This window comes from Uloborus diversus, unplaced genomic scaffold (genome assembly GCF_026930045.1).
Source record: "Uloborus diversus isolate 005 unplaced genomic scaffold, Udiv.v.3.1 scaffold_241, whole genome shotgun sequence".
In the NCBI taxonomy this organism is placed as follows: Eukaryota; Metazoa; Arthropoda; class Arachnida; order Araneae; family Uloboridae; genus Uloborus; species Uloborus diversus.
Window position 1 is genome coordinate 125726 of NW_026558397.1, and position 12692 is coordinate 138417.

General features: G+C 42.1%; 1 protein-coding gene across 1 annotated transcript in view; it reads right to left on the reverse strand.

Annotated features, from left to right (window-relative positions):
• The window catches only part of LOC129233198 (collagen alpha-1(I) chain-like), a 77593-nt gene that overhangs the window by 52383 nt on the left and 12518 nt on the right, over positions 1-12692 (reverse strand). The window contains exon 2 of the mRNA XM_054867260.1: positions 3555-6356. Within this exon, the coding sequence (XP_054723235.1) occupies positions 3555-6356 (2802 nt within the window). The remainder of the gene's footprint in view (positions 1-3554; positions 6357-12692) is intronic.

Here is a 12692-nt window from a genome sequence, read left to right on the forward strand (position 1 = left end):
ATGAAGCTATCTGTGCTTTTGTGAGAAAAAAGCTTCTCAAATTTAATATAAACGGACCAGAAAGTTCAAACTATTTCGCGAGGCTAAATCGCAAAAATTGAAAAAATGAAAACTTTGAAAAAATGGGAAAAATTGAAGCCTCGCAGAAATGCTTTTACAGTATTCAAATTTGCGAATACTTTATTTTGCAAAGCAGATCCTGTTTTTGTTTCTAAAAAGTTTTATGAATCTTACATATTTATGTGTAACAATGTAACATATTTCTGAAAAAAAAAAAAAAACTTCAAAGAAAACTTAAAATTTTACACTGCTTTAAAACTTCTTTCTTAAATGTTGCTCATCACACACCTAGGGGTCAGGGGCTGTCCATGACCCAACCTTGAATATGCCCTTGCACCAATTGAAATAGCCCTGTTGTTTTTGAGCAATCACGATTGCTTATTGCTTTCATTTGACTGTTTTTGGCGTGCTATTCATTTTATTTTCCCACCGCCACCCTCCGCAACATCACCGTCGACCGGCTCCTCACGACGCTGCTCCTCTAGCGAAAGCCGTCTCTAGGTTGCATACATGTCCTACACACACACGCGCATACATACACAACTACACACGCACGCACACACACACACATACACATACATACACATACACACACGCATACATACAGACACATACACACACACACAAAAATAAACACACTCATACACACAACTACCCACACATTCATGCCTGCACACAGACACAAACACATATGCCTACACACGCATACACATACCCCCCCCCACACACACACATTCATACACACAACTACCCACACACTTATGCTAGCACACAGACACAAACACATATGCCCACATACATATATCCCCTACACACAAACACACACATTCATACACACAACTACCCACACACTTATGCTAGCACACAGACACAAACACATATGCCCACATACACATATCCCCTACACACAAACACACATACTCCCCGCACACAAACACACACGCCTACATACACACATTCGTGATTGCGAAAAACATAATTTGAGTTCAAGATGTCAAATTAATTTTTCTTTTTTCTTTTTTTTTTTCTTTTCTTTTTCTTTTTTTTTTTTTTTAAGAAGTAAGGATTTGAGAATGATGTACATTTTGGGTGCTTGTTATTGTTTCATGAGTCAATAAACAAACCCATACAACAGAAAATCGATTTATTAGTCAGTAGAACAACATAAAAGTATGGGGGCGTCCTTGGAAAGCGGCTATTGGTTTTCCTGGGGGCCTCGACGTACTTGAAAGCTGCAAAGATGAATGGCCAACTATTAGGGAACGTTTGTTAAGGAAAAATTCAAAGCAATCAGAAATCAAATTTTCCGATTTTAGTAAGCAGTAATTCAACAAAGATACTGTAAAGGGATTTTCAAAGAAAGATATTTCTTTGCTAATCTTTACTAATAATAAAGCTGAAAGTCTCTCTGGATGTCTGTGGGGACGCGCATAGCGCCTAGACCGTTCGGTCGATTTTCATTAAATTTGGCATAAAGTTAGTTTGTAGCATGGGAGTGTGCACCTCCAAGCGATTTTTCGAAAGTTCAATTTTTTTTCTTTTTCTATTCCAATTTTAAGAACATTTTCCCGAGCAAAATTATCATAAGATGGACGAGTAAATGACCAAGTTATCATAACGTGAAACCGTAACATGGGCGAGCCAATTGGCGAGAAAATCACCATACATTTTTTGTAAATGTACAGGCGAACCAAAAGACCTTTTAATTTTCTACTACGGCCAAAGCCGTGCGGGTACCACTAGTTTGACAATAAACGTGCGATATTTAAAACATTGTGAAATTGACGACCATAATTATGACTCAACTCAAACTCGCAATGGAAGCCATGGAGATCCTCTCATTAAATATAAGGCTACCTAAACACTGCAAACAAAAAATTAGCCATCCTCACTTCATTAGGTGAGCCACACCATACTTGCGGGCTCTGGCTGCAGTGACGGCTTAATTTTAGCTACCTGTATGACGATCATCTCTTCAACTAGAAAACATCTGCCTCCCATTCATTTAACGTTATTCAAGACCAGGGCTTACCAAATTTTCTGGTCAAAAGCAATAAAAAATTAACTAGAAAAATAACTAATATTGTGGTATCATAATTATTAATATTAATTAACTAAGTGTGAGATAGTGTGACAAATCTTATAATGGGACCGTTGCAAGATGAATTTTTGTTTAAAATTTTCTAATTTTAGAACGAAAGTACGTATTAGGGTTTCAAGGCATATGTTTTATAATTTTATCCAAAATTTTTCATCTCGCAACAGTCCCATAATATATAAATGTATAGTTTAATGCGATAAGATAATGACTTACAGTATGAGTTGGATTGTACTAAATGAAAAACTTATGGCAAATGCGTATTCATACGATTTAAGGATACGTATACCATATTTAAAAATGTCTCGAGGTTCGTAGGACAATCCCCCTTCCCCCTCCCCAGATACAGATATCTCCGTATTCAAATTGTAGTTCAAAATCAATATTTCAATATATTTTCGTATCAGAATTAATTGGAATGTGAAAAAAGTGCATTTTTAATTAAATGTTATTACGACATTCTTAGAATTTACAAACATGTTTGGAATTTTACTTCGACTCTTAAGTTAACATCCTGCATTAGACTGCAGCCTGCATGCCCTGACATTAAACTGCAAACCGCAGGCCAGATTTGTATGCTCGTGTATCCTTTTTGGGTGACGGACCATATTGGAGACTCCTGCTCTAGACTACTTATCCTCAGCAACTTTGAAACACAGCAGTATATTTATGTCGTTGGCAAGCTGTGGTGTCAGTTAGCATCGGGAAGAGATATAATGGAGGGAGTGAAGACTTCCATTCATGAAACCAAGACCTCAAATCACGTGATAGATTTTAAAGCAAAGCATTGGAAGAAATCGGGGTTCGCGCCAACCATTCGTCGTTGTTGAGTCACGTGTCTTGGGGTCTTTGAGACAGGTTTTGCTACTGCTCTTAGGTCAGTAGATGCCAGTGCTGTGGAAGCGGACTGATTTGGAGGGAAAAGCAGTAGGCTCTAAAACTTTCAGACTCGTAACCTGTCTTGGTTACTTTCCTACGACTGTGTACGTCTGTTATATGCTTGCTGTTGTCTTGCAATGATTGATAGTCTTATGGAGAAAAGAGCAGTTTTTCGAACGTGAAACTGTCCTACAGATGCTAATACTATTTATGGAGAACAAACTTTTCAATTCTGAAACATTTTTAAAATAATTCCAATACGTTTAATTAGTTAAAAAACAACAGGTTTTTATTTCGATCCCTTCTTCAGATCCTCGTGGAGAACCTACATGCAGGGAGCTTCACAATTAAAGCGAATTAGATGAAAAGCAAACTTTTGCCTTACCTAGGTGCCATGGGAAGTTTCTGCCTTAGAACAGTCCCTCCCCACGATTCTTGTTCACGCAACTGACTAGTGGCAGCCCTCCAAGACTACAAACGGCTGTACCAACTTCACCTTTAGCCTATAGGTACATGCCTGATTGGATCGCCGGGTGCGGGCCTCCGGAATTGGTAACCGTCGGCGGCAGGGTCTGGATAACCACAAGCGTAGCCACCAGGACCACCTTGTCCTGGATAACCACCGTAACCGGCAGGACCACCTTGTCCTGGATAACCACCGAGGCCGGCAGGACCACCTTGTCCTGGATAACCACCGAGGCCGCCAGGACCACCTTGTCCTGGATAACCACCGAGGCCGGCAGGACCACCTTGTCCTGGATAACCACCGAGACCGGCAGGACCACCTTGTCCTGGATAACCACCGAGGCCGGCAGGACCACCTTGTCCTGGATAACCACCGAGGCCGGCAGGACCACCTTGTCCTGGATAACCACCGAGGCCGGCAGGACCACCTTGTCCTGGATAACCACCGAGACCGGCAGGACCACCTTGTCCTGGATAACCACCGAGGCCGGCAGGACCACCTTGTCCTGGATAACCACCGTAGGCACCAGGAACACCTTGTCCTGGATAACCACCGAGGCCGGCAGGACCACCTTGTCCTGGATAACCACCGAGGCCGGCAGGACCACCTTGTCCTGGATAACCACCGAGGCCGGCAGGACCACCTTGTCCTGGATAGCCACCGAGGCCGGCAGGACCACCTTGTCCTGGATAACCACCGTAGCCGGCAGGACCACCTGGTCCTGGATAACCACCGTAGCCGGCAGGACCACCTTGTCCTGGATAACCACCGAGGCCGGCAGGACCACCTTGTCCTGGATAACCACCGAGACCGGCAGGACCACCTTGTCCTGGATAACCACCGAGGCCGGCAGGACCACCTTGTCCTGGATAACCACCGAGACCGGCAGGACCACCTTGTCCTGGATAACCACCGAGGCCGGCAGGACCACCTTGTCCTGGATATCCACCGAGACCGGCAGGACCACCTTGTCCTGGATATCCACCGAGGCCGGCAGGACCACCTTGTCCTGGATATCCACCGAGGCCAGCAGGACCACCTTGTCCTGGATATCCACCGAGGCCGGCAGGACCACCTTGTCCTGGATATCCACCGAGGCCGGCAGGACCACCTTGTCCTGGATATCCACCGTAGCCGGCAGGACCACCTTGTCCTGGATAACCACCGAGGCCGGCAGAACCACCTTGTCCTGGATAACCACCGAGGCCGGCAGGACCACCTTGTCCTGGATATCCACCGAGGCCGGCAGGACCACCTTGTCCTGGATATCCACCGAGGCCGGCAGGACCACCTTGTCCTGGATATCCACCGAGGCCGGCAGGACCACCTTGTCCTGGATATCCACCGAGGCCGGCAGGACCACCTTGTCCTGGATAACCACCGAGGCCGGCAGGACCACCTTGTCCTGGATAACCACCGAGGCCGGCAGGACCACCTTGTCCTGGATAACCACCGAGACCGGCAGGACCACCTTGTCCTGGATAACCACCGAGGCCGGCAGGACCACCTTGTCCTGGATAACCACCGAGGCCGGCAGGACCACCTTGTCCTGGATATCCACCGAGACCGGCAGGACCACCTTGTCCTGGATAACCACCGAGGCCGGCAGGACCACCTTGTCCTGGATAACCACCGAGGCCGGCAGGACCACCTTGTCCTGGATAACCACCGAGGCCGGCAGGACCACCTTGTCCTGGATAACCACCGAGACCGGCAGGACCACCTTGTCCTGGATAACCACCGAGGCCGGCAGGACCACCTTGTCCTGGATAACCACCGTAGGCACCAGGAACACCTTGTCCTGGATAACCACCGAGGCCGGCAGGACCACCTTGTCCTGGATAACCACCGAGGCCGGCAGGACCACCTTGTCCTGGATAACCACCGAGGCCGGCAGGACCACCTTGTCCTGGATAGCCACCGAGGCCGGCAGGACCACCTTGTCCTGGATAACCACCGTAGCCGGCAGGACCACCTTGTCCTGGATAACCACCGAGGCCGGCAGGACCACCTTGTCCTGGATAACCACCGAGACCGGCAGGACCACCTTGTCCTGGATAACCACCGAGGCCGGCAGGACCACCTTGTCCTGGATAACCACCGAGACCGGCAGGACCACCTTGTCCTGGATAACCACCGAGGCCGGCAGGACCACCTTGTCCTGGATATCCACCGAGACCGGCAGGACCACCTTGTCCTGGATATCCACCGAGGCCGGCAGGACCACCTTGTCCTGGATATCCACCGAGGCCAGCAGGACCACCTTGTCCTGGATATCCACCGAGGCCGGCAGGACCACCTTGTCCTGGATATCCACCGAGGCCGGCAGGACCACCTTGTCCTGGATATCCACCGTAGCCGGCAGGACCACCTTGTCCTGGATAACCACCGAGGCCGGCAGAACCACCTTGTCCTGGATAACCACCGAGGCCGGCAGGACCACCTTGTCCTGGATATCCACCGAGGCCGGCAGGACCACCTTGTCCTGGATATCCACCGAGGCCGGCAGGACCACCTTGTCCTGGATATCCACCGAGGCCGGCAGGACCACCTTGTCCTGGATATCCACCGAGGCCGGCAGGACCACCTTGTCCTGGATAACCACCGAGGCCGGCAGGACCACCTTGTCCTGGATATCCACCGAGGCCGGCAGGACCACCCTGTCCTGGATAACCACCGTAGCCACCAAGACCATTTTGTCCTGGGTAACCACCAGCACTGCCATAACCACCAGGCCCACCTTGTCCTGGATAACCACCGCCGTATTCTACACAGCCAGGACAAAGAATTTGACGACGGACTCTGGAGTGTCCCTCTTTTCTTGGATCCCCTGTTGCCATCATGGGCGCAAATCTGTAAAACAAATGAACAGGTTGTCACCCGGTGTAGTTGCATTGCCGCACGGACTGAAATCTTTTAAATCCCAAATTTCAGTGTCCTCAGTAAAATACTCTTTCCCATCAATGAATTGGAGGTTAGGTTTTTCTGGAGCAGTTGATTGCATTCACCAGCCGATACGAAAATCTGTCCTTGTTCTGCACTGATTTGAACTTCTGTCAGACCCCCCCCCCCCCAGCCGCCGCCGCACAGTGGGGCGAAAACGACCAAAAGCGTTTTAAAATGTTTTTGAACCTCTCTCGCTTGTTTTTTTACACAGGCATGTAATTAGGAGTTTTTTTTCGATTTGTTAGGGCTCATGATCCATAGTTTGCAGGTTTACGCAGCTAATTCCTTTTCAGGGTCTTTCTACAGACCATTGGTGACTAATTAATATTAATTTCAAAGAGGACATTTTTTGTAGAGTGTTTTGAAAAAAGATAATATAGAATTCCCTAGTTGTGGATGCAGATCAAAACCGATTTTCGGTTTGAGAATTTGATTATTCATTTTTTTCCGTGCTATTACTATCGTTGGAGACGAGAGAAATTAAATATACCCGCCTTTAGTAATAAAAAAAAATAGACTGCTTAAAAGCATTTTATTAAAATTCCTGCACTCATAGTTTTTCAACTTTCTAAAGGCTCCCTTTTGCTTTGTAGTGGACGAATGGCTCTAAAATTCCTGTTCTGATTGCCTAAGAGGTAAGCCTATAATAATTTATTAATCCTCAATTCGTTGAAACTAGGGAAAAATTCAATTTTAAGCGCTTTTTGGCATTTTAGTCACACTGTGCGCCACACTGTGGAGCGAAAACGCCGAAAAGGGCTTAAAAATGTTTTTAAACCTCTATCGCTTGTTTGTGTACTCAGGCATGTTATAATGGATTTTTCTCGATTTGTTTGGGCTCTAAGTCCAAAGTTCGCAGGTTTACGCAGCTAATTCCTTTTCAGGGTATTTCTACAGACCATTGATGACTAATTAATATTAATTTCTAAGAGGACATAAGAGGACATTTTTTTGTAGAACGTTTTGAAAAAAATAACTTTGAATTCTCCAGTTTTCGGTGCTGATCAAAACCAATTATCTATTTGAATATTCGATTATTCCTTTTTTTTTTTTTGAGCAATCACAATTGCTTATTGTTCTCATTTGACGGTCCTTGGCGTTGTGGTTCCTTTTTCAGCTTGGACCTGGGGTCTCTGCAGCACCACCGGCCACCGGCTCCTCTGGTCCTGAACACTGTCCTCCGAATTCCGCTTCTCCTGGTCAGTGGCGTCCATGTACTACACACAAGCACACTCATACGCAAACATACACAACCAAACACGCGCCGTTACACACATAAACACTCACACACACGTGCCGTTACACACATACGCACACGTCTAAGTGCATACACACAGGTCTACGCACACACACAAGCCTACACATGTACGCACGCGCGGCTGCACACACACACACAACTATACACACGTAACCGTCCGGGAAGAGAGGCAGACGTGGGGGAACAGGGGCCTTTCTAGAAATAATAACTCCAATGAGTAGGGTCCTATTGTGATTGCGAAAAACATAATTTGAATTCAAAATTTCAGAATTCAAATTAATTTTCTTTTTTCTCTTTTTTGTTCTTTTACTATCGTCGGACACGAGAGAAATTAAATATACCCGCCATTAATAAGAAAAAAAATATATAGATTGCTTCAAAGCAATTTGTTTAAATCCCCTTTATTCATGGTTCTTCACCTTCTAAAGGCTATCTTTAGCTTTGTAGTCGACGAAGGGCTCTAAAATTCCAGTTCTGATTGCCTGTGCAAATATATTAATCCGCAATTGGTTGAATATAGAAAAAAAAAAGTACCCTTTTAAGCAGTTTTTATCGTTTTCGCCCCACTGTGCGTCGGTCTAAGATTGCTTCAATCATTCAGCGGCTCAGGTGTCTGACGGTGGTTCGAGTATAGAGAAGAGATAAAATGGAGAGAGTGAAGACTTTCGTTCAGGAAACCCCAAGTCACGTGACAGATTTCAAAGCAAAGCATTGGAAGAAACAGGTTTCTTTCGCATTGTTTCACGCAAAACGTACCAACCATCCGTCGTTGTTGAGTCACGTGACTTCGAGTCCTTGGGTCAGCTTTTGCTAAGCCAATGATTGGACTTGCTGCCTCCATTTTAATTCCTGCTCCAAGGGTTCGATTCGACTGGTGAATACCGGTAGAACGGCATTATACAGTGTGACCGCCGCTTATTAAAATCACATTTGTTCTCTGGACATTTGATTTCATAAAGCGACTGATTTTATTAACCGGCATACCTACATTAAAAAAAATTTGAAGCTTAAATACTTTAAAAAACGAATTGCATTACGTCATTTATTTTTGTTTTGAGTATTTCAAAATACAGTTGTCATTTTTACTCAACATTAGGTTTTTTTTTTCTTTAACAGAAGGGTCTTAAAATATTGGAGTATTGCAGTGAGATTAACAGAATTGGAGAGTAAAGGTTCAATATCGTTTACGATTTTACTAATTCTTTTGTAACGTTCAACATTATATTTTCTTCTTTGCTCTAAAGTGCATTGTATGTCATCAAGAGCTTTTCTGACATCTATTGAAGAGGCAAATTTGGCACTGAGAAATTTTTACGTACGATGTCCAAAATTTTGATTTTATGAAACGGGAATAATGATTTTATTAAAGGATGGTTTTAACATGTTTTGGTATTGCAATGATTCTCTTCTTCTAGATTTGATTTTAAAAAGCGACTGATTTTACAATGCAGTGATTTTATTAGTGGCGGGTACTGTATTAACCACCCACTACGAACCGCCAAGTGTCCTCTCTAGGTTTGTCAACTCGTTATTTTCGGATTCTAACTTTTTTCCTGGGATTGGCTTCAATCTTTTAAATTTTCTATTTTTATGCCAAATAAAACGAAAAAAGCGCTTCTTAACAAATGACTGCTGCTGCTAGTTTTACCATGAATTCAGTGCGCAAATTGTTGGATAGTGCACAGTCATTTTCCAATACTATTTGTTGCGCAAAAATACACCCTTAAGAGTTTGTTACACAAAAGTATACTCCCATTCCGTCGAGAAAATCACCGCTCATATGCAAAATAATTTTGTGGTAAAAAATAATGGGTTTGCCAAAAACTCGCTCTCAGCTCCTACTTCGGTCGGTTTTTCTAGGATTGAATCAATTTAAACACTTTGCGGAAAATTCCCTTAAACTTCACCACCTTAAAGGGGTCTGGGACACAAAAATCGTCAAATTTTGCATTTTTTTTTTTTATCATGTGAAAAATTACTCCGTGTTTTTCTGCTTAAGAGGACGTTTGAATCTTGTTTCTATCTTATATAGAACGAAAGATATAATTATTTTTGTTGCATACACACCTAACTAATGTGTACTTAACTTTAAAACTTTAAACGCGTTTTTCTCCAAGATGCAATTTCTCCCGATTTCTTGCATTCAAACTCTTATAAGTCAGGAACCGATAAAGATAAAGTAATGAAACTTGGAGCATATCATTTCAAGCAGTTTACTTTAAATTTTATTCGGCGAATTTAAAAAAAACGTTTACTGCAAAAATTTTGATTTAAAAAAAAAAGTATCTTCGAATTTTTCTTCAAAGATTTTTTATTGAATCAATATTTTCAAAATCACCGAATAAAAATTAAAGCTTAGATATTTGTGCGTATTTCATTTTTTAAAAAAATTGAAAATTGATCAAAAATATTTTGAGTTATAGCAATTTAAAGCAACCCCATTTAAAAAAAAACTTATTAAAAATATTTAATAAAACTTATTAAATATTTTTTTTTTCATATTTAAGTTATGATTTTGCTTATTAAATAAATGGTGAATCAGGGCAAAAAATTTCAAAACTCTAAAGTATATAATAAAAAAAGTTTCAAAATGTGTTTCAAACCCCCTTAAAAAGGAATTTTTGTTCTCAGTTCGTGAGTGATCTTTGCTCAAAAACTGCAGGTTTCGTTTTTTCACTAAGTTTGGTGCCCGCATATTTCTGTATTCCTTTAATTTATTCGAATTGAGAGCTCATTTTTTGCGGCATCTTTGTATCAATGTCCTTTGCATTTGATTCATCATAGCTGAAGATGAAAGCTAGTTGGTTTCACCAAGTTTCCGTCTGAATTAAAATTTTAGGACGACTTTTCTGCTTCTTTCTTTAATTTTCAACCTCAAGAAAACTTAAAAAAAAAAAAAAAAACGAGCTGATGTGTGCATCACATGACTTCCTTTTACACCAATTTAATGTTATTTCCCCATTATTGCAATTTTTATGTGATTCAAGAGTTAACTCTCTAAATATCACCAACAGTGGCCACATTGAAACCAGATTATAAAAATTTTAAAAAAAATGCCAAATTTGTCGCCAAGTTGGCGACAAAACTTGGCGACCAAAAGATTGGCGATAAATTGCCAAGTGTCCTCCAAATTATAACACCACTTGAGTTTGCACCGAAATTAACAATGATTTCCCCCCAAAAAGGGGCAAATGACCCCTTCAGAAACACCCAAATGCAACCAAAAAAAGAGGCGCACAACTAGATCCCACTAGGAGTCTACGTACCAAATTTCAACTTTCTAGAATATACCGTTCTTGAGTTATGCGACATACATACACACATACATACGTACATACAGACGTCACAAGAAATGTCGTTGTTATTAACTCGGGAAACGTCAAAATGGATATTTCGGGCGTCTATACGTTCTTAGGTACGTATGTACGTGTGGTCGAGTCGAAAAAAAAAAAAAAAAAAAAAACTCAACATTCATTTTGGGGTGAGCAAACTGAAAATTAAGGCCGATTTTTGAATGAAATTTTTTTCGTGAATACAATACTTCCTTTTTTGTAAAAGGAAGTAAAAAGGGAAACTCAAACAGCAGTAGTGTAAATATTATATTGCTCATGTGAGTCATTCTCTGTTTGATCCGAATTACTGGTATCTGTCAATATTTTATTCAACACATTATCCAGTTTCAAAAATTCAGGATATTTTCCTTTTTCACAATAGGTAAACGAAAAGTGTTGTCTAAGAAGGAAAAACCAACACTGATGCATATCTAAGATGTATGCAAGGGAGCTGTCTATAAATGATATCGCCCATTTTTTCAACACAAAACACTTTTTGTCGAGAAAATTCACAATTTGATGAGCCCCGTCTCCTCCTCTCCACCTCAAAGCATGATATCGCACTCCTTGCTACCTCGTGTCACAAACTGTCACAATTTGATGACCGGGGAGGGGGGTTCGTCGCCCCTTTAAAGTGTGATATCACACTTCTTCTTACGCCCTGACACATATTGTCACGATTTCATGAACCCCTTTCTTCCCCCCTAATTAAATATTTTGCTCTGTGAATGGCAGCACAGAATAGCATTTCATCATTTGTGATGTCATCGGCAAGAAATGTAAACAATGAAAGCGCACCGATTTAAGTAATTTTTTAAAAATATTTAACTTAAACAAATTATTTAAAAAATGATTAGATCCTATGTTTTTAAGCATGTTCTTTCAGAAAAAAAAAAATTCTTTTCAAGCTTTGGAAACGACCCCATTATTAGCAGCACTTGAATTGTCTCTTTATATTAAAAAAAGGTATGTCAAATGAAATTCTGAAAGGAAGTCTGTGGCGTGCCTGCCTCCAGAAGACCCCATAGCACCTGTAGCCTGCAAATGTTGCATAAAATTACTTCGAGCCCCAGTGGTTTGCACTTGGGGTTTTGTTTTTTTAAATTTCGAATTAGTTTTTTTCTAATTAATGTTTCAATTTCAAATTTCGCGTAAATTGCTTATTAAAGTGGTGAAACTTACTTGCACATATTAAAATTATATATCGTTAGAAAGGGTGGGATTTTCCGCGTTCTACGCACTTTCAATGCTTTAAGTTAATTACGGCGGGAGTTATTTGCTAATTAGCTCGAATTTTTTTAGGCTTAGCTGAAATTTAGGCACTACTTTCTTCATTAAATCTATGCGTAAAAAGAGAAGGAATTGCCCCACACTTTTCTTTTTGACACCACTGGAAAGAGCGGCTTTTTTTACTCTAGTTCCAACTCGACCTATGATCGAAAAACTAAGCTTCTATCTCCAAAGGAAAAACAATTACAAGCCGTTTTAATCAAGTTCGAAAAATCTCAGCTCCATTAAAATGATTGATGCTTTATTTTAGCGTTGCCATAGTTACGTCTTTTGGATTCGCTTGTTTCTTTTTTCTTATTCAGAAACTTCAAGGGCTTCGATTTTAACGTAAAATCTTAGGCTCAACTCAATTCAAGCCCTGAG